Below are 24,664 nucleotides of genomic sequence, written 5' to 3' on the forward strand. Positions count from 1 at the left end.
TTTTTTTTTTTTTTCTTAAAGGAGAACTATTTAATGGGTTGGATTTTGAAGGCCATAAAAGATCCATTTCAGGTACAGCTGCAGAGATTCTGAATGCCACTGTCAGTGTTAAGGCTACTTAGTAGGAGGCTACAGGAGGTCTTTAAAATGGATCTGGTTCAGAAATTTTTAACCAGTTAAGTGATAAAGTGTGTTTGCTGTGAGAAGCCAATTAAAATGTCTGTAAAGCAGGCTGAAGCCAAATTTGCTATTGCTGTAGTCTATAAAAGCGGCAAATTGGTCATATAGTAACTGAGGAATAAGAGATTTGCAGGAACGGGGTCTTAAGGTTGTGCTAGTCCTGGTTGCTGGTGTTAGAACATGGGAGACGGAAAAGGGTCTTGCCTAATGTTAGCAGAAAGTCATATTTTCAAATCATGCCTGACATCATTTTCCAATGAAGGGGCACAGTTTAAAAACAATCATTAGCTTCCTAATCAATCCCTCAGGCTAGGAAGCCGTTGTGGGTTTGTTACTGTTCAATTCCAAACCTTTTGTTTATCACTGTGCTCGAGAGCAAGACAGATCTGGTTGTGTCTACTGACATTATTGCTCAGGATATCGAAAGCTTCACAGACTGTGCATTGCATAAAATAACACAGTACTGGTAGTACTTGTCATGCTTCATGATCTTTCTAAACAACTCATCTTTATTAGGCAACCTGATCTTTCTAAACAGCTCATCTTTATGAGGCAACTGGAATAACCAGCTAGTACTCTCTCTGTAGGAGGCTGCAGTCCATGCCCTCTGTTGATGAGGAACAGTCAACACTTCTAGCTGTTGAGAAGGAAATGGAACTGGTGAAAACATACCAAAAGATTCCCAAATGAATTAAAACCTGCTTTAATATACAGCGCAGATCGCCTAAAAGAGGTGGTTGGCTTAATATCTAGTGTTGAAGAGACACTTGTTACATAAGAATGTTGTAGTAAATGTTTTTTTTTTTGTGACACTTGGGTGTAGGTAATTCTGGAATTCAGAAACTTCTGTGAGTAGAGTATGCAAGAACTATTAGTGTGAGTGAATATGCGAGAACTATTTGTGAATTTTTTCTATTCAGTTTCTAAAAAACAAACCCCAGATATTAAGTCTTGTTGTTTCTTTAAAAGTGATATTTCTTTTATTAAGAGCAGTTAGGTATCTTCACACTTCATAATGGTTATCATGTTTCTCTCAAGCTTGTAGGTGGGAATCTAGCTGAAAATTTGTCCTTTTCCTGCTTTATGGAAAGCTTTGTTTGATGTGGTTTAGAAATGTAGCTTTCAAACTGTTTGGGTTACTTGTTTGCTTTTCTGATTTGTTACAGTTACTGCTGCACTTCGGTGAAATACTGGAAAGAGTGGTTTGTAGGCAAATAATCTCTTGGCGAGTGGCGTAAAGTCATATATCTGCCTGGTACTCGCCTCAGCTACTCTTGTAGGTGGAGCTACAGATAATTGGTCTCAAGGAACTGATAAAACTGAACACTTCATCAAAGAAAGACTGTGATACCTGAAGGCAGTCAGACTAAGACCATCTTAAATGCCGTGCTGTTTAAAAAACCTTGGTTCACGTAGGGCATCTAGTGCCGATGTATGCATCTCTTGGACTTAGTAACATCTTTTTTGATGCTGTGCAGGATATATGATTACATTCTAGGAAGTGTTTCAGATGCAGGGAGGGGTGTTCCCTGCAATCTAATTGGTAAGCTATTGGCACTTTATCTATTAGACCGGAGTAGTTCTGAGTATTAGTGAATAACGAAGGTGGAGTTCAACAGTAGGCTTGACTGGGTCTGGTGACTTTGGTTGCCAAAAGGGGCAGACCTACTTATCATATCTCTCTCTCCAGGTTACACAGTCCCACTCCCTCTCATGGGTTGGCTCCGATAGCTGTCTGACTGTTCTTCAAGCTAACTTGGTAAACAGGCAAAAACTGGCTAGGTTAGTTTCTGTCAGATACACGAGTGAGAACAGGTTGCCTTGTAACCAGACAAGTACTGGGGCCATCGCAGGGAAGGGGAGTGGGAGTGGTTGCTTGAAAGGGAATGGGTAACCTGCCTCTTCCAGTGCTGCAAGCTTAGATCCATGCAAGCTATACCATGTCATTGCTTCCTGAGATATGTTTGTCCTTTTGGGTTGAACCCCAGTTTCTCTTCATAGTCTGTTTGTGTGATTCAGTTAATTTCTCTCTTCTTTGCTACCCTTCCACTGCCCTCTCTCTTAGAAACAAGTAACTCGTATGGCTGTGTTGTGTACAGAAGACTCTGGCTACCTAACAGGAAACTCTGCATTGGAGCTGGAACTGAAAGTCGTGTTGTCCTTCTGGTCAAAGGACTTGGGACACCAGTAGTTCTTAAAACCACATCATACACAGTGTTCATTGAGATGGCTAGAGACAGAGTGATCATTAACAGGAGTCTGTGTGCAAGCTGGCACTGAGGAAGATTAAGACAAAAAATGGAGAATGTAAAAGTTGCGGCAAGCTGAATGTGTGTAGACAATATATAACAACAACAACAGCTTATTTAAAATTCATTTTTGTATCTTCGTTCAGGAAAAGGGGTGGCCTTCATTTGCTGTATTACAGTTGTCATAGTTGCTTTATTCCTGAATGAGTGAAGGTTTAACTAACTTGTATACTGACTTCCCTTTTCCACCCTCTTGTTATCTCTGTGGTAGAGTCTGTGGTAGAGCTTAGCCTATTTCTTCCTCTTTTTCTGCTGGGGAAATAATGGTAGCGATTTTGGGAAGCAATTTGTTCTTGGGTAGAATACAGCCGTATGCAGGCACTCAGTTGTCTCCTTCAAGATAGCTATGGCAGCTGTTTTAATTGGGTTGAAGATTTTGTGGGTTAGGGTCTTGTTTTGTTTTTCTTTTCGTAGAATTGAGACAGAGTGTTGGTACTGCCTTTAAAACCTCTGTGGTTTGAAGGTATTATTTTAAATTACATTTTTTTTGCTTGGTTTTAAGTTTTGGATTTTTTTTTTCTTATTTGTAAACACAATTGTAATGGAAGAACCCTGGCTGGGAATTGAAATAAGGGCAGTGATGTAAATAAGATGCAGTTACGTGTCAGGAGCTTTTACTAGGTTCTGGAATATCTTAGAGGGGAAGAGGTAAACTTCTGTTGGCTTGGAGTCTGAGGAGGAGATAATACATCATGGAAAAACTTAAAGAGCTAGGAAACCTTTGCCGTCAGTGCGTAGGGAGACAGTTAATTTCTGTCTTTTTTCTTCCCCTCCCAATGCCCTCTCTCTTTGAACTAAATAACTAATATGTTTATTCTTCTGTACGCATAAGGCCCATGCTAAAACAAAGCTGTTACAGACTGCGTTATAACCAGTACTGAAATTCAGGTTGGCTACGGTCAGATAAATTTGGACTCCAGTATTCCTAGAATTACTTGAAATCCAATGTTAATCCTTTTTCCTGCATTAGTTGTGAGAAGGATAGGATGGCTCTCATTTATTTCAACATACTTCTAGCAATTGCAACTTCACTAAGACACAGTGCCTGAAGTAAGACTGGGCTAGTGTTTCTCCTTTTCTTTGGTGCGTCAGTCTGGCCACCCTGGGAAAATGACTGGAGAAAGATGGGTGTCTGAACTGCTACTGAGAAGCTTTCTGAATTCCCGAGCAGAGTGCTTTGCTTCATATGTGAAGGGATGCACCGATTACTGGTTTTAAAGTGCTAAAAAAAATTTCTTCAGGTCAGATTGATGTACGTTTTTTTCTTTTTTTCCTATAAATCTTAGGTCTTGATTCACTTGCTGTTGTCATCCTGGTTTATCTCATTGGTTTCACGCTAAAATAAAGCCTTTATTTATCACTAGTGCTTTTAAAATGCCTTTTCCCTCTGCTTTCACTGACATGCTATTTAGTTTTGAGGTCTGCTTAAATGTTATATTTCTGATCTTCTTGAGGCAGCTTATTTTGCTAAAATCTACACTGAAAGGTTTAGGCTCCTTTGGACCTTCATTTCTGTAAAACAATGATTTTAAAAGGACAGGGACAAAATTGTAAATACTCTTTTAAAGCAGCTTGATGCAATCAGTCTGGTTGGGAAGAATAAGTAGAAATCTCAGTTGGCATAGGAAGGAGGGAGAAATTTGGTATGTGCTTAATAGATGGTACTAACCAGAAGGAATACGTCAAAAGTACTTTGGTAATGTTAACTTGGCCTTGTCAGGAAATCGTCATTGGGAAAAGTTCTCATAAAACTGCTCCATGTAATCCATGATGGTCAATACTATTATGAATTAAGCTGGACTGTGTGTCTCTTCCTAACAGTCTGACATTGTAGAAAAAGGTGGTTTGACTTCAAAGTGTATTTTTGCATGTAAAGCTCTTCGGATTTCCTGAGCATGTACTACTTTTGACTGCAGTTTGCAGAGTTATTTTATTTTTTTGCTTAAATTCCTAATAGTTACATAAAATCATAGTATAGAAAATCAGCTCTCCGCACAGTCTTTTCATAAATGTAGATGATTAGAAGTAAGATAATGCTGATTATACCAAATATTCAGTTGTCAAAATATTTTGTAAAAGTAATGGTCCTTTCTCTCTTCACTTCATTCTAGCAATTTCAATAAATTGAACTAATTGTACTTAAAATCCAGATCTTGGAAAAAAGCATGCGTTCTGTTTCAAAAACATATCAACTCGTCTTCAGACTGGACTAGAATTACTGAATAGAAGAATCGGTGTACAAATAGTGTAGGTCAGTGTTGTTTCCCAGAGATTTCAGGTACCATGATGATTATATTGAATACAGGGCTACATCCCTAAATGTAGGTAGAAGGTTTTGTTGTATCTGTAGCTGAGCCTATATCATTATGTAACTTGATTGCTGTATTCCATTAATCATAATTTTCCTGTTAGGTTTCTACTTTTCAGAATCCATTCTGTGGGGTTGAGCAGTCTTTGACAAGATGTCACGTGATCATTTTATTTGTTTTAGCCTCTGTGCTTTGAGGGAGTGAAAAACATTGTTACCTGAGAGAGAAATTATGTATACTGATTTTCTTTCTCAGTGGAAGAATATGCACGAGTATTGCCATTAAAATTGTCTTCTGCAAGGACAGCACTAGTATGACTATGAAACTTTTAAGTTTTATTTCTGGAGGTCCAGGAGGTCTGAGCCTTTGGAAGGCCTGTTGGAAATCAAAATAGGTCTGTCACTGACCGACTCTTACAAGGTCATACACCTGTCTGTATGTTTGTGTTACTGCGATACCTCATTTCAGAGAAATACTGTGTGATTTAGAAGCAATAGGGTTCACTTACATTAGGGAAGTCTAAACCTGTGTAATGAACATTTGTACTTTTAGTGTGCAATGTGGTGGTTAATCTAAAGTAGTGCGGGATCTCTTAGGACTCTGGAAGTGTCAGAACAAGTGCCTCCGGTCAATCAAAGGTCAGAGTTTTATGTGTGTTGTGGCACGGAGCATTGTTATTCTTGGGATTCTTGTGTGTGTTGTAGGATGATGCAATATTGAATAAGTTAGTGTATTTTGAGAGTCGGCCTTACATGTCGTTTTTCTGTCCTTAAGAGCTTGTTTGGTGAAATGTGTGTGTGAATATGTACTAAAATTATGTCTGCTGTTGGGTCAACATGTGTATATGATATACAAATCTAAAAAAAGTATTTTTTTTTTTTTTCTGGAGAAAAATGGTGGCTCTGAAAGAGGGGAATATTTGCTACAGATAATTCTTATTCTATTTTTTTAACTTATTTTTTAAAAGTGTATTTATGCATGCTATTTGAGTTGTGTTTATACTAGTTGTTCCTTTTTAAAAGGTATTTTGTTTTGGAAGGTGAATATGGCAAAAAAACCCACAAATATTTTTATGTTGGGTATTTTGTTCTGTAATTTATTTTAAGGAAGTATGGTTCTATATCTAGTTTATAGAAGTTTGTCACTTCTTTAAAATTATTTGATTACAGTAAATCCTTGTAAGCCTAAAATGACTAGTATTATGGTTCCAGAATTGTTATCATGCTTATCATGGTAAGACTAAGAGAGAGCTGGTGGTTCCTTGCGCTTTCCCATGTTGCTTTATGTTTTTTGGTCAGTTTTATTTCTTTGGTATAACTGCATGCATTTTGAAGAAAGGGGGAAAAAATCTAGCTGGCATTTGAGTTCCAGGCTTTTAAAACTCCTTATATTTATTTTAAGTTTTAGACTCTCCTTCAAGTAAACTACTTTTTTTGGTTGTTTTTTGCACTACGGGTTGGTATGTAATCTGTCAACAGTATTGTCACACTATGACTTCATCTTTCTTTTTATGATTAAGTATTTTAATATTGTCCCTGAATGAGTGGCAAATGTGGCTATTTGGTTGTGATGGTGACATCTTTAGTACTTCCATTATTTTAACCTGTATATGCTGCCTGTTTGGCATTCTTTTCCCCCTTGGAAAGAATAGGCTTGAATTAAATGACTAACCATGATTCATTAAAATTTACTAAATTGACTTCCTAGCCCATGCTTCTATTTGGATTCTTGGCATGGAGTAGGAGAAGCTGTTCTTTGCATAACTTGCAAACTTGCTAATTAATTTTGACGATAAATGCAATAGTATTTTGGGGTTTGTTAACGCTCAAACAGATCAGGACTGAAAGCAGCAACTGCAGACCTTGTTGCAGGTAAACTGAAAAGTTTGCTATAATACTTGCCTACTACTTACAGAGTTATTTGCTCAATATATTAATAGAAATATCCCTCATCCGTGATGATTTGAATTTCAGTAATAAAGCCTGATACTAAAAATGCAAGTGTCAATCTTTTTCTTCTATGTGTATGTTGTTGGCATAAGATTGCGAAACAGACATCTCTTCCCTATTGTTTAGCAATCGTTTTAGAAAGACAAAATAGCATAGAGATGGAATAACAGAATATTTTCAAAGATCATGTCTTGAAAATAACAGTAAGTTATATATTTAGTAAATAACTGCAGCATATACTGTCCTTTTTTTTATTTAGAGGAATCTTACTGTTAGGGTTTCTAAAGCCTATCTGAGAAAGTGAGTTGAGTGGTGGTTAATTTTCTTCCTTTGGATCAGCTTGTTGAACTGACTTGTCACATGGCTGCCTGATGGTTTGGATCTGGTGAGAGAAACAATGGAAGCCTGTGGTCAGACAGTCGGATGAAGATGAAGAAGGGTGGGACCTTTTTGCAGCCGCCACAGCTACACTCAGTTTAATGTTACATGAAGCTGCACTCTGTGGTAGTGACTCCAGGTTTTGGACAATTAAGAGTGTCCTGTTACTAATGAATCTTTGCTGCCTCTGGTATTGATTTATTCCTTTCCTCATCCCTGTTAAGACGCAGTAGTAAGGACTCACTACCTACATCTCTGATCAGCTGTTCTGTGGATAACTAGAAATTGAAAAAGGATTTTGGAGATCTGCTCTGTCAGGTAATAGGAAAGATGCCTATACTCCTAGTAATTACCTGTAGCCCTAGCATTCCTAGTAACAGGGAACATGCTGTAACACCCCTAGCATTCTACCCACCGTTCCAGGACGTCTGTTGATTTTTAACTACTGGATATCAAGACATGCTTTTTTCTCCTTTTACGGATAAAGCCTGCAATGCTCTCTGAGGCATAGCAAGGAAGGGTTGTGGATGCTGATACAAGGGTGGACTTGAAGAGGATGTGCTGAGTTCTAGTTCAGAAATAGGATAGTAAAGAAAGAAAAAGATTACCCATAGTGTTTATTCAGGGACAATATAGGGGGGTCTTGGAAAATGTAATTTTCAGTAATTTTATAGCTTGGAAAAGGTCCAAGGTGTTGTGCCTAATTAAACATGCTAGCAAGAGTCCTGAACCTGTGCTTTTGCTGTGCAGTGACAGCAAAAAAGTCAGACTGGAAAACCAAGAGGTCTTTGTGTCTGAACTCTGTCTGTCCCAAGAAGGAAGTAAGACACTTAAAAAAACTTCGGCTCAATTTCAAGCTGTAAATCAGTATCTTATTGTAAAACAGTATCTATCTAACAACATCTGTTGAAGACATAGTAGACATTCCTGTGATGGCCTGTCACATTTTCTCAGCTCCTAGGTGAACCTTATAGGTACAGAGTGTCATGCTGGTGTTGAGATAAGTGGAAGCTACCGTGGGAACTTCATAAGAAGTACAATTGCATGTAGAAAGAAGACTCTGTTAGACTCTTTTCCACGTGCTACTGAAAGAGGTGAAAAAGAGGCTTACGGAATTGAAGTGAAGGAAGAAAGGAGCAGAAGATGGAATCCAAGAGGATGATGGTGTCCTGTGTATGACCCAGCTTTGTGACAAATTAACTCAGTTTTTCCATGTTGAGGATGATCCATCTGTTTTCTGCAGTCCTTTTATTAGATCATTGAGAATTGCCTGCATCTCTCGATTTTCAAAATTGGTATTTTCAGTATGCCTTGTTGTATACAGGAAATCTCAGGAATTTCCTAGTAGGAATGCCTTGCTGACATTGATAATCTGGCCTGTTAGTTTTTTCAGCTGACAATTAAATTGGAAGCACGGGCATCCAAACTTTACTCATATCTTGACTTTTGTAGTGCTATATGTGTAGTCATTCCCTTTTATACTTGGAGTTTTATATAATAGTATATACACTATTTTTTTAAATAAGATAAAATAGCTTTTCAAGTTGTTGTGTCCCTTTAAGGACACTGAAAATAAGGCCTTGAATTAAGAGTGCTTTGGATTTTTTTCTTAAGCCAGTATTCTTTCAATCATATCAACAGAGGCAGTTAAACAGTCTCTAAAATGTTACGGTCATGCTTGATAACATCAGAAGTAGGGAAGAGAAGAGCCAGACTGGGCTGAGAGCAAGCAGGTACTAGATTTGGAAGGTGCAGCAGCCTGTGTGGTGACTGTTGTGGATCCAGTACTTGTTCACAACGTCATGCTGCTGTAGAAGAAAAGAAGTGCCAGGTGCCTTGGGTGGCTGACTGTGTGCAACCATGCGGTCTTCAGGGATAATGCTTCCTGTAAATGTTTTGGACTTCTGCAAACTCCTTGTACAAGGCATTCCAGCATAATTGTGAAATAGTTGTTGAATCTGTCATACTGAATTATCTGTACTCATCTTATCTCTTAAATTCTAAATGAATAGCAATACTGCAGTAGAGAACAGCCTCTGCAGGATTTATATTTCCCTGTGAAGGAAGCCTTATTTTCCCTTTACAGAAAGCAGAGGTCCATTGGTACCTATCAGATATGTTAGATAGTCCCCTTCGGACTGTTTTTGATTTGTACTTGCTCATTTTACATTGCTACAAATATAACAATCAAGTGGAAAGTTGAGACGAAATAAAAAACATTCACTTTCTAGTGAGATTTATGTCTGGAGAATTGATTTCTTGAACTCTTGAGTAGCAAGAGATTTCTTCAGTTGTCAGGGATGGGCAAGTTCTTGTTTGTGAAATAGCACTTCCTCGATTCTTCTGCTGCCTCTTGCTGACCTTGCTGTGATACTAGACACCTTGGGGAAGTTGCAGAAGTTATGAATGTCTGACCACTCAGACACGGATATCATGGAGTCTATTTTAAAACTAATTTTTTCTACCTTGCTACTGTTTCTAGAATAATTTCAAGTAAAAGTGGGCCTGTTCAGGCCTTCCACCTTCATGAATGGAATTAGAGATGTATTTTTGCGATCTCCTACAGTTGTTTTTGTAACTGTATTTTATTTTGTATTTTATAATATCGTAAAATTTGACCATTCCCGAGGATTAGTCTACAGCCTCCCTGCAGGACATGAGCAATTCAGAAACTACGTAATATACACTAAAGACATTTCAATCCAAATGGATGGTGAGGTGAAGGGTAATAATGGTATTTCATTCAGGAAAATGTCAGTGGATTTGGGAGTGTTGCTGTGTTTGAGTATGTTAAACCTCTTGGTGACCTTGCTTTGATGCTTGAGGTCTGAAGTTGCACTTACCACAGTAATTGATTGCTTGCTAGTAGCCAGCATGATTAATGTCAGATTCATCTGCGTACCTTGGAGAAAGGGACTCAGGAAAGTGACTTGTAATGGTGCTGTATGTGATTGATACGCTCTGTGGCTTCCTTGGCAATGCTTGTTCTTGCAGGTGCTAGTGCCTCATTTGCCCTTCGCATCAGTCAGGTGTCTGCTTCTAGATTATTTCCCAGTTAGTGTTTTGTCTTTCCAGTTAGTTCAGAGTTTAGACCGTAAAGACTGGACTGAAAATGTTTGCATTCTTTATTGAATGGCTGTTCCAGCCATTCTTACACCATTCCAGTGTCGCCTGCTGTCTCTGTACACAAACCCCCATGTGCCTTCATGAAAGGTTATGGAATTAATCAAGTCAGAGAAAGCGTTTAGTACTTAACAGAATTTCTGCTTTATTTTCAGGCTATCTTTACATTCTGTAAGAAACAGTAAAATTAACATTCTTAAACAGAACATGACAAAATTGTCAAAACTTGAAGGTATTCTTACTGTACTTTGATGCAAAGTTCTTACTGTTAGTCAGCAAGATAATCTGATTGGGGTGATGGTGAATGTATCAAATAAATACCAGGAAAAAGGAAAGAGATTAAATGAAGGTTTCGCATGGAGCACTGTGTTTCATTGAATAATTTTGCGAACTTTATCAAGATACAGTCCAACATAAATATCTTTAACTGTTCAAAGATCAGAGATTCAGCTAAAATAATAGAATTCCTGAGGATATATAAAACCAGCCTTCTCATTTGGGGCTTTTAGAGTGTATGTTTTAAAACAGTTTTCTTATAATACATAGGATTGAGTCACTCATCTATTCTATAAAGAGAGAGAACACAAGCAGAAGGCAATGGGACATGCATTTTTAAAGACTGCTTCTGCCTTCCTATTTGTTTATATGTCAGCTGAATTTTCATGTAATAACAATTCCTGTAGTTGTGGTCTTAAAACAGATACTAAATATTGCAAGAATTGTGATGAACTGTGGCAGCTGAGTTTTGTATTTGGATTTTAAAATAGTGTGTATATAAAAAAGCTATATACTTTCTGAATTTCATGCGGTATGTAGCGAATGGAGCAGCAGAAGAACCAGCCGAATCTGTTTACAGAGAATTCAGAATGGTGTACTTCTCGTTGATAGTTACATGGGAGATGCTCTTCAGTTTCAGATTTGATTTGCTGATTGGTGCGCTTTGAGTGCTAGACTGTTTAGTATATTGTTTTGGCAGCGTGTACTGACACTTACTGGAGCGTGTCAGCAGTTTTGGCACTAGGCTGCTAGGGAAAAGACTTTGTGTAGCTGGATCATTTCAAAGCTTCAGTGTTTAAGCTGTCATTACACTTTTGATATGAAATGGGTTACCTTGAATGCAGTACTGTTCAAGTTCTCATGTTACTAGAATGCATCGAATATAGATACCTAATTTTGGTGTAAATGTTTAGTGTTGTAGCCTTGCTTCTGTGTTATAAAGTCAGCAGTTTTCTATGTGTCAATGAACTTCTGAGAGCAAGAACTCTGCCGGGATTCAGATTCAGCCAAGAAGTAGGGATTACTTTTTTTTCCTGGAGAAGTTTGTGCAAAAGCACATCTTCTCCAATTAACCTCTGGTGTTTCAACTTCTAAGAAAATGTACTTCATTTTGACTTTAAAATTGTGTTATTCAGATACATGGCAGTGTATATGCTTTGTCATTACTGTTATAAAGATCTTCAACTTTTATCCTACTTTGTTTTATCTGGTAAAAAATGTGCACTGAGAAAACATTATCTCTCTCAAGTGGTCTTTGAAATACTTGTTGCTATTTTAAAACAAAAACACTTCTACAAAGTGATTTGCGTGATCACTTGTGTAGCTTACATAGCTAGTATTAGCAGTGGAAAGATCTCAGGAAGAATATGAAAACAGTCTTCATTGATTTGCCTTGGGGGGTGGGAGTCAGTTAAGTGCTTTTGCAGGAAAAAAGAAGGAAAACAAGAAAAAAAAAATCCATTATGTCTTCTATAAATTGACACATCAGAGACTTCAGATTTTTTTTGAAATCATAACTTTTATAGGGAAAATTGCTGGAATGATTTTGCATAAACTGTTTCCTGTAATTAGGATTGAAGGTTTTGGGGAGGCTGAAGGGTAATATATTGTGATATGTATTATGGACCCATTTTTAAAGAAATTTGATTATTTCCTTTTTATGATTTTTTTTTTAAATGGCATTCTGTGTTCAATGATAAATCATTACTCAAAATTTTATGTGGCAACACAGTAGTTGAGATAATTTGGTATCTCATTATGTTTTTGTGGACTAAGCATCTAGTGGTAAAAACTTAAGATTTAATTATTTTTTAGCTTGAAAAATAAATCTTGCATGAATTCTCATTAACGCTTTAAAAATATTATTCCAGCTGTGTTGGGGTAGAGGAGCACCATGCTGTTGACATTGATCTATACCATTGTCCCAACTGTGCAATTCTCCATGGACCTTCTCTAAGTAAGTATGGGTTATTCAAATTTTATTTTACGCTTTCAGTCTGTTTTCTCTCCATGTGCAACTGAAAATGACTGTTCAAAAGAACATTCAAGATCAGTTTGATTATTTAGAAGGTACTACGTGGTTCTACATGACTAACTCTGAGCTGATTAAAAAAACCCACAAAACAAACAAACCATCCTGAAAGATTCCTTGATCTGGAGATGCAGGTAGAATAAAATACAAGCCACCACTATAGGTTAGAGAAATCAAAGTGCACAGAGCTAGAAGAAAACAAGCTGACAGAGAGTGAGAGGATGAAAATTAGGGAATCATCATTTTAAAAAAAGGAAAAATCCAAAAGATGGCTCAAGGTTCCTATATTTTAATAATCAAAATTCTAATACCTAGGAAGGCAACTTTGAGAAACTGTAGGAGTTAGCTGTGTTAACTTTCTTGACGATTGTAGGCTATATGCTGCAACAGTCCAGTGAGGATATGAGCTTCCTGTGGGTGGTTCTTTTGTGTGTGTGTGTCTCACTATTTCATGTCCTTGAGAGTTACACAGCTCCAAATTTCAGGTTTATGATTTATAAACAAGTTTCAACCAAGATCCTCATGCAATGTTATGAGTTGCCAGAAGAGTGTGTGAAACAGCAGCAAAAGACCGCTTCTTTGGTTCTCCTTTCAGTAGATCAATTTGCTGCAGCAATCTGCATTGGAAAGATGGAACGTTTTTTGTCTTTCTGTAACTACTGAAAGGATACTGCTTTATCCAACTCTAGTTTTTTCCCTGTGACTTCTGTTCTCAAGAGGAAACAATGTAAAAATTAATTTCACCTTTCCAACAATGAATTACGTTTCCATGTTCAGACCTGGAAAATGTTTTTACGCACTGTGTATCTTTAACCTCTAAGCACTTAAGTCATGGTCATTTTTGTTTTCTAATGTGGTTTTTTTTTTTTTTCGCTTGAGGACCACATAATGATTTACAGTCAGCAGTGACGTAAGATCTAGACTCTTCTCAAAGCTGAATTTACTTTGCCTTTGAGAAATGTTTAAAACCACTGCACCCTCAGTGGTAGTCTTGTGGAGTATGAACAAAGTGATAAAGCATCACTTATTCATGTAGTTAATATAAGTTGCATGATATATATCTTGTATAGTACATCTGTTCAGGGTTAGCTACTTTTGAGTTAGGGACTAAAAGTAAGATAAATACTGTTTTACATGCTTGTAATTTTTAGTATTCCGGTTGTAATTTACAGTTAAAAATCTGCATGTGTCTCCTGTAAATCAGAATACAAATAACACCATTTCTTTCCCCTTTCTTTTCTGTACGTTTTTCTGTGGAACAGAGTGACTAGGAGGAGGAGTAGAAGGGGGCGGTCATACCTGACTTTCAAAATAATAAACTAGTAAATTTGAAACTTGTTCTTGATTTGGGAGAACTAGCATGCTTCACCGTGATACCTGTGAATAATCTTTCTTGTAATGCAGAGGCAGCTAGTTCTAATGCAAGCTCTGTCTCACCTGCAGCAATTTGACAGTGAGATAAGAGTGATTTTTGTGTTGGAAGTCTTTTCAAAGAGACAAGAATCTGTGGTAAAAATTAATCTTATTACTTCATATTGCCTCAAGTAAGTAGATCATCTAGATTTAGTAGAAGCTTCAGACATGTCGCTTACCAACCCAAGCAAAGGTGATGTATTGAAATATGTCTTCACCTGGAATTTTATTAATTGTTCTCAGTTAAGCTGTCAGAATCAAATCTATGATAGTTCATGGCTTGGGCTCTACTTACTTTAGAAAGAATGGTAAAGCCTCATGACTTAGTGTTGCAGCAATGCTCTGGAGTGCGTCAATTGTATGGAATTATAGATGTAAGAAAAAAATATTATTTACAGCTTCATATTTTAAGATCCTTTTATCTAAAGGAGTTTTGAAAGAGACAAAAAATCAGCTGTTTGATTTAAGAGGGCAAGTATATCTGCGATTTCAGCAGGCCCTTGTGTATATAATGCCATCTAATCAGATGATGTAGTACAAAAAAATTACTACAAATATATAAGAAACATATACTTCATACTACCAAATGAATGGTAACTTTCAGCATCCTGCAAAAATGTAAAAGTTCCAGTAATGGAAAGAAAGCTACTGAGTAATTAGCTGTAAAGATCAAATCAACCAATCAATTTCTTTGTATTTCAAACAAAAAAAATCCTCTTCTTGATTTGGAAGAGCAACAATTTTACAAGACCTTTAGTAAGCAGTCATGTGTGTAAAATGCCAAATAATTAATCCTAAAATCCTAAATAATTAAAAAGAGCGATTTAAAAAAATTGTAATGCACTATGGAGTTTTCTGAGCTTATTTGGTTTAGAGTCTTCATATTATAGTTTGTTATTTTCAAAGTTTTCTCGGTATTCCTTAAGTCTGAAAATGTTCTGTTTGCATGAATGCTGGGAGTCAGGTCTGTCATCAGACTGCAGAATCCAGAGCTTTAAGAGAGCACGAGATGCAGTAAATATTACCAGGACTGTGGTTGTCAGGACATTACTTTCTTAATTTGGTTTTACCTTCTTAAATTCTTTAAATACCCTCCCACCTGTTGTTTTTTTTTTTGACTGTGATAGTAGTGTCAGCATTTGATCTGAGCTGACAACATGGGATGATGTACCAGGCCTTAGAAGTGGTGTTCTATGATTTACTGTATGCACCTTAAAACGTTTCAGTCTTCCTATGCTTACTTTTCTCTTGCCTTTTTGGTCACTGGGAATCACCTAGAGGACCACTTCCAAGACTTAGGGCCTCCTTGTACAGATGCGTAACTCTTGATGATCCCCTTTTGAAGTCTAGCTTGTGACCTCTGAGGCAAACAGACTAGTAGTGTTGAGAAGGCAGGGAACAGTGTTTGGCTAAAGCAGGTACAGTTATTGGCCCATTGTTTTGAGTGTATAAGGAATGTAATTCAAAAATAGCTTTGTGCTTACTTTTCATGAAAACTCCCAGCGCACTCCTTTCCTTTTCTCACCCTCCCTGCAACTGTCTAGTGTACTCTGTGCGTGTATTTTTAGTGTTGCTGCAGGGGGTTGTGCCTCAGGATTCAGGAACAGCAAGGGTGAACACTAGTTCCTTCCACTAGTTTGGAGTGATTGGGAGGTGGCGTTATATGTACATTTCAGCTTAGGTAGGGTTTCTTTGTTTGTTTGTTTTAATTTGAGCATAAGGGTCCCTTCAGTAAAATTATTTTTCTTGCAACTGTTACTGTTAACTTTGTAAGGGGTTATAAAAGCTCTAGAATGAAGAGATACGGAAGTGGAAAAAGTTTTCACTACTGTTTTCTGTTCTTCAGTGTTGCTCTTACTTAAGGGAAGGATGATGTACATTGCCGAGTACTAAGTAAAAGAATGGCTTTAATTTCTGATTTTTAAGTATTGGAAAGACAGATTTTTAAAAGTTGGTTCTGTGCTATAAAATCTCTTAAGCAGCTGTATCGTCTTACAATTTTAATGAGCTGTTATAACAGCAGTGAATTTATGAGAAACTGCTCTTGCAAATTTGTGTTAGCCCCTAATTTCTTGTATTATTATTTATGACTGAGAAAATAGCTTTGAAAACTTACTAAACCTGCCTTCATTATTTATGAAGTTTTACTGTATTTGGATAGTTGACTCATTAAGCAGGCTCTTCAGCACTGGTTTTCAGGTTAGCAAATAGCTATAAATGTCAATTTATTCTCTTAAATGTCTTCTAAAGGGTACGTTTTGTCATGTCTGTAGGAAACAGCTTATCAATAGGAATAATTACCTCTTATGTGTAATGGCTGTAAGGTGTCAGTTATTCCTATACAACGAACTGTTTTTTTCTGGAGAAGCACCAATTTTTTCTTTTTAGAAACTATTTTTTTTTCCCCTCTTAAATCCTTAGCTTCCTGTTACTGTTGGCTGTGTTTTCAGTATTGCTAGCACTTGTTTAGATTTTGGGTGCATCATGACTTTCGTTAACTTAAGAATGAGCTCTTCCATGAAGGTCAAATTTGTGTTACTACAGCTGTTTAGCTGGGTGTTGTGTTTACCTTGCAGGCTGTTTTCTATACACCCGTAAAGACCATTTGTGTTGACAAGTAACAGTAGTGTTGCCCTTTTCTATGTTTCCTCAGCAGATGTAACTAAATTTGTGCTTAATATTAGTGGTTAAATCATAGATCTGGTCTCAGTAAATCTTCTTGGGGCAGTCTTCCAGTAGCAGCTATCTAATGCTGTGGAAAGGAGTTTGGCTTTTTTAGGAAAAACTGAAATGCAACCTAAAAATTACTTTACCCTTAGTATGTTTCTTAATGTGGTAAAAGATAAGTCAATAGAAAGTTAGCAAGTTCAGCACTGCTGGAGTTTCTTTCTCAGGTGATGAGGTGATGGTCCTTTTTGCCAAGGGACCTGTTGGGAATTCAATAGGGCTTCTTAGCCTCTTGATTGAGGGCAAGAGATACCGGTTTATTTGTTTAGACAGAAAGTGCTCTGAATTTGCTAACAAACAGATGATGCAACCAAGGGCTTCCTTTCAAAGCAGAAAGCTTTGTTCTTTATAAATGAAGATACAAAATGAGTGGTTGATGAAGATGAATTGATGAAAAATCCATTATGAAATAATTTGTCATGAAATAATGAAAATTTGAAGACAGCCAGTAAGTTCACCATGATATAAGTCACTTTGTCCTCTGTTTCTCTTAAGGTCAAAAATTTAAACTGGGGAGGCTGCATACAGCTTACAATGTTCTGAAATACAGCTTTTCAATATATAAAGGGAGCTTATAAGAAAGAAGGTGACTTTTTACTGAGGCCTTGTAGTGACAGGACAAGGGGTAACAGCTTTAAACTGAAAGACGGTCGGTTTAGATTGGTTATAAAGAAGAATTTTTTACCATGAGGGTAGTGAGACACAGGAACAGGTTGCCCCAGAGAAGCTGTGGATGGCCCATCACTGGAAGTGTTCAAGGCCAGGTTGGATGGGGCTTTGAGCAGCCTGGTCTAGTGGAAGGTGTCCCTGCTCATAGCACGGGGGTTGGACTAGGTGATCTTTAAAGGTCGCTTCCAACTCAAACAATTCTATGAAAATAGTTTTATTGTTTGTTTTTTTTTCTCATTTGTGTATCTGTTATTTGTCGTGGGGAGACCAACACAACCATTTTTATGAGAATGTCTAGTTTTTCATTTGCCTTGGCCCTTTAGGTATAGGGAACTGTTAAAAATGCAATCTAGTTGCTATTGAACTATCAGTTTCAGATTCCCAAAATTGTAATAGAAGGTTAATTTATCCTTTGTTCTTTATTAATATGCTGTAACAATGCATTAAAGTTTCACACCACTTGGAAGCTGATCGTTTTGGGGTGCAACGCTTGCGTTATATGTATTGTGCTTGCATAGTGAAGATCACACCTGCCCAAAACAGTTGTCAAGGTTTGAGGCTGGGCCGGCCACTAACACATGACAGATGTTCTCTATTAACCCCTCTCCCCTCCCAAAAGGGAAAAGGAGAGAGAACAAGGCAGAGAGACTTTATGGTTTGGAAAAGAAAACTAAAATAGCTTTAATGAAATAATAACAGTAAAAGAAAAGATAATAATAAGAATAAGGAAATAATGAAATATATACAATATGTACAAAACCAATACCGAACCCAACTCCCTCCACCCTGATGACAATACGTCACCACAACGCTGCAGGGCTGGCACTGGGGCAGTCCCAGGCTGGACACTGCAGCAGATGGGAACCAGATGCAGGAGCTGGACTCAGGCACTGGATTCAGGGATGCACGGATCGGGATCGAAGATAGAAGGACAGACAGAGTCCTCTTCAGATGTTGGCCATCAAAGAAGAGAGACCCTCGTGATCTCTCAGCTTTGTATTGAATATGACGTATATGGGATGGAACACTCTGTTGGTCAGATTTGGGTCACCTGTCCGGTTCGCTCCTCCCTGCAGGTGCGACCTTTTTCGTGCTTGTGACCCTTTTCACTCCTGGCACCCCAACACAGAGTACAAGATTTAGCAGTGACCTTGGTCGCCATAAGAACAAGTCTAAGCAAGGGCCTCTCTGCATACCATTCCTTGGTACGAACTATAAACATCAGGCCTTATCACTGCTGGGAGCAGTCACTGTCTGGAAAAACATGCTGCTGTTTCAGAAAGTGCAGTTAGTTAGAAGGGACTTAACTGAAAAGTTAAAACACTAAAACAGAATTAGTTCTGATTTAGCCCAAACCAGAACAACAGTTTATGCCCAAAGCTGTTATGGAGACATAAGCAGTGGGTCAAAGAAAGGTGGTTTGGTTTCAAACAGCATATGGTAGTGAATAGCAGTAATATTATCAGATTGGATATAGGTATGCTCATATGGTGAGAGAGGAATTAGGTCCTTTTAATTCTGTGTTAATGCATAAAATGGGTACAATTCTTCTGTTTATTAAAAAAAAAAAAGGGTCTGAGCTTTAGGAAATTAAAGTTCTATTTTTAGTTTTGCTGCTGACTCTTTAGTTTTGGACACCTTTCGTGCTGCTGCTGTTTACTTGTGCTGCTCTGGATATGGAATCTTAAATCATGCATAATGTGCACTGAGGTCCTCACAAAAAGGAGCTATAGAAGTGTAGAGGATTACTGTCAGGTGTCCTGAAGGTTTTGTTTGTTGCCGATAGAGTGTCAGCTGCATAAACACTAAGGTTTGTTAATCGTAGAATTGTGGTGGATGCATGTCTGGCTCACTGATGGGATGACTGCTAATCTAAGCCATCTGATTTAACTAATTGAAAGTTTAATCTTTCTGAAACTTGTAGTGAAGAAGAGGAGGAACTGGCACAGACATGACTACACAGAGTTGGATGATGGTTCCAAACCAGTGCAGGCTGGAACACGAACCTTCGTTAAACAGCTGCGGGCTCGCTCTTTCCCAAGGTACAGAAGCTTACTTACACATTTCAGTGAAAAAAATAGGGAGATGTTGTCAGTTGAGTGTGTCTTAGGGAGGTGACTAACATTTCTCTGCTTCAGAAAATTAAGATTGACTTCCTCCTCATTTAGAATCACCCTTCTGCATCCCTGTTTCAGATGGATACATTTGCCTTTTCATGCAGTAGCTTCCCCTGTTCAGTTTTGCACTGGGATATGTTGTCTGTCAGGACTGCTGCAGGGTGGTGTGTGGGGGTTTGAGTTTTTGTGGGTTTGTTTGGTTTTGTGGGGGGAGTGGGGGCAGTAGCATGAATGGTTGGGTTTTGTTTTTCTTTTTTGTGAACTGTCAGAATATTGTCTGTCTGTCTGTTCCTCTAGTCCAGGAATAGTCCTCCTTTTCCTTCCAAATAACACAGAACACTTATATGAGCTGGTAGTCTATCCATTCTCACGTGCTTTAGAGTAAAGTGGAGAAACGTGGCTGTACTTTCGTCTTGAGCTGTCTGTGATTGGCTCACTCACTGAAACATAATGACTTGCAATTCTTTAAAGGAGTTTGTTGTTGTTGTTGTTACCAAAATGTACTTTAATGCCTTTTCTGAGAATTCCTTTCCCCTTATCCTCTTAAATTACTGTGTTCAGTCATACAGAAAGACTGTGAGTTCCCAGGTTATGCGTGACAGTAAATGTTTCCTTGCTGGTTTAGGTAGTTTTCTTTGCCTTTTATTTAAATGATTAATATAATAGTACTGAGTCCACTTCTTTTGGATTCAAATGTAGCCATTCCCATCTGTCCTCCCCCAAACTGTGACATAATTTGTTTTTTTCAGTAGTACTTAGAGGATGTTTTTCTGCTAATATTCCATTATTTCTTTCCACCAGTGCTGATGAAGTCATTTTGAAAATGCATGGAAGCCAGTTGACACAAAGATACTTAGAGAAACATGGGTTTGATGTTCCCATTATGGTTCCTAAATTAGATGGTCTGGGGCTCAGACTTCCTCCACCAACTTTTTCTGTTTTAGATGTGGAACGCTATGTAGGTAAGAATCACTCTGGAGTACTTACGAATGATCCTGTCTGTAAATTAATAAATATTTGCATGATTGTAAGAGCTTCTAGGGTGCTAAATATATATTCTAAATTGAAGACTAGCAGAGAGTAAAATTAAAGCTATGGGATTTTTTGTTTGTGGTTGGTTTTTTTTCTTTCTCTCTCTTTATTTTTTTTTTTCCTTTTCCCCTGTGTGTGTGGTAGATATGTGATAGGAGTACAGCCTTACTTTTCAACTTCCAGAAGTGTTCATTTTGGTGCAAGCTGAACATGGAATGCTGGGTTTTTTTCTGCTACATGTTGTAAAGCAATAAAGTATAATGACTCTGTGGGAATTGAATAAATCACTCTTATGATCAATAAAGTTTAATCATTGGTTAAGATATTGCAAAACTTAATGTTTTGGGCTCAGTAAACTGGCCTTTCTGAATTAAGTTTTTCTTCCTGGAAAATGTCCTACTGTGGCTTCCTTTGGCAGGAGAGCTAGAGCTTCCCAAGGACTATTTTCTTTCTTACAGATCTCTTAACAGTCTGTAATAGTTTCAACCTCATGTAAGTGTGCAGTACAGAGAAATAGGACTGAGACAGTTGCAGTGTGACATTTCCTGTAACTTGTAGTACAGTTGAGAAGTCTGTATATGGCCTTGTCTGTGTTCTTGTGATAACCTAATATAATGATGTGTGCTGAAACCAGGTTTTCTGTCTAGCAACATTTCACAATGCACCAAAATATAGGAAATACGTAGTATATGGAATGTTGTTACCATTATGATGGTTATAAACAGTAATGTATTCTGCTTTAAAGTGTTATTATCATTTTGGTACTTCTGAATCTTTTCCTTTGGAATACTGCCTCTTCAGATTCAGACAGAAACTTGATCTTCTCATTATTATATATATATTTTGACCTGCCAGGTTTTCCAGTTTAGGGCAAAAATTGGAATGCCACAGATTTACATTTAGGTTTTTTATTATTGAAATTAGAAACTCAATAAATACTATTCCAACTGGAATTTGTCAAGATGACACTAACTTGTAAGTTTAAAGTAATTATGTTTATAGTGTACATCTAGATACGTTCTAGCAGTCCAAAATTAATTGTCAAATTTGACTGTTGTGTAACTAAATGGACATAAACCAGTTACTATTATAATGTTGTTGTTAGTCCTTTCTCTTGGCTAAAGGTTGCTTCTTGCTTGTCTGGTTCTACAGATGTATCACTTTAAAATATGTGATACTTGAACCAGTCCTTGTGGTCTTCCGAAATGAAGCATCCTCACAACAATTATTCAATGAAATTATTGTGTGCCTCAAAGTTCTGCATGTATATGAGGAGCGTAGAGTGGGCTTGTAGAATGTTTACGAAGGATTACCTGTGTAGTTTTTAATGTTAATAACTTACCAGTTATGGCAGAAGTTTAGTTCATTTTGCTAAGAACTACAAGCTGTGAGCAGTAGGATTTATTGTTTATAAAGAATTCTCAGTGATCCTTGTGTTAAATACTTAAGTCTGTGGTGATGATTAATAGGAACAGTGAGGAACAGATGTACCTTGAGAACTTTATGCTAGTCTTTTCAATTGCAGCCACAAACACATTTTTTTTTTTAAACCAGTTGCAGTCATTCTATACTGCTCTTTTTCGTTAACCACAGGAAAGAGAATTTATTTTCAGAATGTTTTCAGTTCTGTCCTTAGCTGATTGTAGCAATTAAAGTTAGATGAAACAAAGTTGGTTGATACTGGTCTGTCTCTGTTCCAAAAGAATACTGGTATTGTAGCGGGCTTTTTGTGCAGAAATGTTTTGATGAAGCCTGGAAAAAAAATTAAATTTCTCTTGAACACCTTAATTGGCTATTTTTATTTGCGATAGGTTTAAGAAAATCATCCTGTTTTTCACAGGTGGAGACAAAGTGATAGATGTAATAGATGTAGCAAGACAAGCAGACAGTAAAATGAAGCTTCATAATTATATTAAATATTTCACAAATCCTGACCGACCAAAAGTATTAAATGTGATCAGCCTGGAATTCTCGGACACAAAGTGAGTATTGACTTTAATTCCTGGAACGTAGGAAGTGGTTTTCACTAAGTTGAACAGTATGTGTAGGAATATAATGTCTGTAATGGGAAAGATAGGAGGCTCTGTATTTTGTGTAGACAGCTACTTTGATTTAATGTGGGTATAAAATTTTTTTATTAATTCATAAGTAATAACTTTGTATTAAATAAAAATTTAAACCTGTCATTTAAAAAGAGGTGTGTTTACTCTTGATTATATTTATGGTTCTTTTTTGTTTATTTGTTTTTTAAAGGATGTCTGAATTAGTGGAAGTACCAGATATTGCCAGAAAGCTTTCATGGGTGGAAAATTATTGGCCAGATGATTCTGTCTTCCCTAAGCCTTTTGTTCAGAAGTATTGCTTGATGGGTGTCCAGGACAGCTATACCGATTTTCATATCGATTTTGGAGGAACATCAGTTTGGTACCATGTTCTCTGGGTATGAAGGCTTCTTGATTTATGACCATGTGAACCAAAATTTATTCAGTGTGCAGCCTTCTGCCGTGGCATTATCACCTGTATGAAATTTCGTGCTTAAAAAGCCAGGGGAGGAACTAGAATGTGGATTACTGATTGTTGGTGTTGCATTTTTGTGCTTTTATTTTAGCATATACTGTTGGTGACTTCTAGACTGTAACTGGTTGACTGATCATTTTAGTAGACTGGTAGGTGATAGAGTGAGGTCTTAGTATGAAAAAAATAAATGAATGAAAATAATTGACATACTCAACTTTTTGTTCTTCTTAAAAACTTTGATCGTGTATACATTGTAGAAGAGGCAAAGTGATTTCATCTTATGTTTCTCATTTGACATGTGTGCACATATTCATCAGTTGTTTATAAAAGCTGAAATTCTTTTGTGCTCCAATGAAAGGTTTTGGTTGGTTGGTTGGTTTGCTTCTTTTACATCACAAGACACTAACTGGTTAGTGTACTACTTGGTGGGTTACAGTTGTGAAACACTGGGGCTAGGAAGCTCTGTAACATTCCGGAGTGGAAATACGGAGTACTTGCCATTTAGGCTAATCTGTTACTACTTTAGGAATGACTCAGGGAATGTAGTATGCCTCCAGAAGGTCATTAATTTATTCGATATTTTTATTTAATAGGGTGAGAAGATATTCTATTTGATCAAGCCCACTGATGAAAATTTGGCTCTGTATGAGTCTTGGAGTTCATCTGTCACCCAGAGTGAAGTATATTTTGGGGACAAGGTTGACAAATGTTACAAATGTGTTGTGAAGCAAGGACACACTTTATTTGTTCCAACAGGTAAGAGTTTACCCTTATTACTAGGACTTAGCATGTTTAATCACCAGGAATTAAGGGTATCCTAAAATGATTGCGTTATCAACATTTGGTTTCTCCTAAAATTTTAGGTAAGAGGGAATAATAAAAAACCTTAGCAGTTTAGATTATTTAAAAGAAGTAATTAGCTTTTTAGATTGTCTGAAAGTACTAGCAGTTATCAGAGAAAGAAAAGGTGTTTGTTACCCAATTATAAGACAACAAATTAAAGCTTAAATTTGGATATCAGAGAAATAGTTCCAGTTCATAGAACACACATTGTCCACCATTTGCTAGCTATCCAGACTGAATGCTTACTTAATTTTATAATATAAATTTGCTTTACAGCCTTTGAGTATTTTAAGACCTACTGGGCAAAAGTATTACAAAAACATCATATAAACTTCTTGTGCTATAGTCTAGAAGATTAAAAATAAAAGTTGGGTGGGGTTTTGGGGTTTGTTTTTGTTTGTTTGTGTTTGCGTTTTTGTTTGTCTTTTTTTTTGTTTTCATTTTTTGTTTTAATTCATGTGTTAATTCCTTTTATTAAAAAGAAAAGGATATTTGTAGATACAGTTTATGAAACTGTAGAGTTCATAAATTCATTTCAGCAGCTTCCTTTCAAATTGATGCAGAGTCATGGTCTTTTCTGGTTTTCTTTAACAACATTTCTTGAAGCTGTCACCTAATAGCATCTGATCAATTACAGGACATTTTTAAGAAATGAGAAACACCAAAACAATTAAACTTCTTTATTTAAAGAAAACACAGAAAAATCCTTCAAACAAAACACACGACCCCCCACAAACTCCCAAATACCATAAACATAGAAGTCTTTAATAAATCAAACCGTATTTTGCCA

The 24,664-nt window shown here is 37.0% G+C and overlaps 1 protein-coding gene across 3 annotated transcripts in view; it reads left to right on the forward strand.

The window, feature by feature from the left end:
* The window catches only part of KDM7A (lysine demethylase 7A), a 66,819-nt gene that overhangs the window by 14,380 nt on the left and 27,775 nt on the right, over nucleotides 1-24,664 (forward strand). For all 3 annotated transcript variants that reach the window (XM_086467996.1, XM_086467989.1, XM_086467981.1), the window contains exons 2-7: nucleotides 12,396-12,481; nucleotides 19,290-19,407; nucleotides 20,284-20,444; nucleotides 22,355-22,496; nucleotides 22,768-22,954; nucleotides 23,625-23,787. In XM_086467996.1, the coding sequence (XP_086324122.1) occupies nucleotides 12,396-12,481; nucleotides 19,290-19,407; nucleotides 20,284-20,444; nucleotides 22,355-22,496; nucleotides 22,768-22,954; nucleotides 23,625-23,787 (857 nt within the window). The remainder of the gene's footprint in view (nucleotides 1-12,395; nucleotides 12,482-19,289; nucleotides 19,408-20,283; nucleotides 20,445-22,354; nucleotides 22,497-22,767; nucleotides 22,955-23,624; nucleotides 23,788-24,664) is intronic.

The sequence above is a fragment of the Leptosomus discolor genome, chromosome 1 (genome assembly GCF_034619465.1).
Source record: "Leptosomus discolor isolate bLepDis1 chromosome 1, bLepDis1.hap2, whole genome shotgun sequence".
Classification (NCBI taxonomy): domain Eukaryota; kingdom Metazoa; phylum Chordata; class Aves; order Leptosomiformes; family Leptosomidae; genus Leptosomus; species Leptosomus discolor.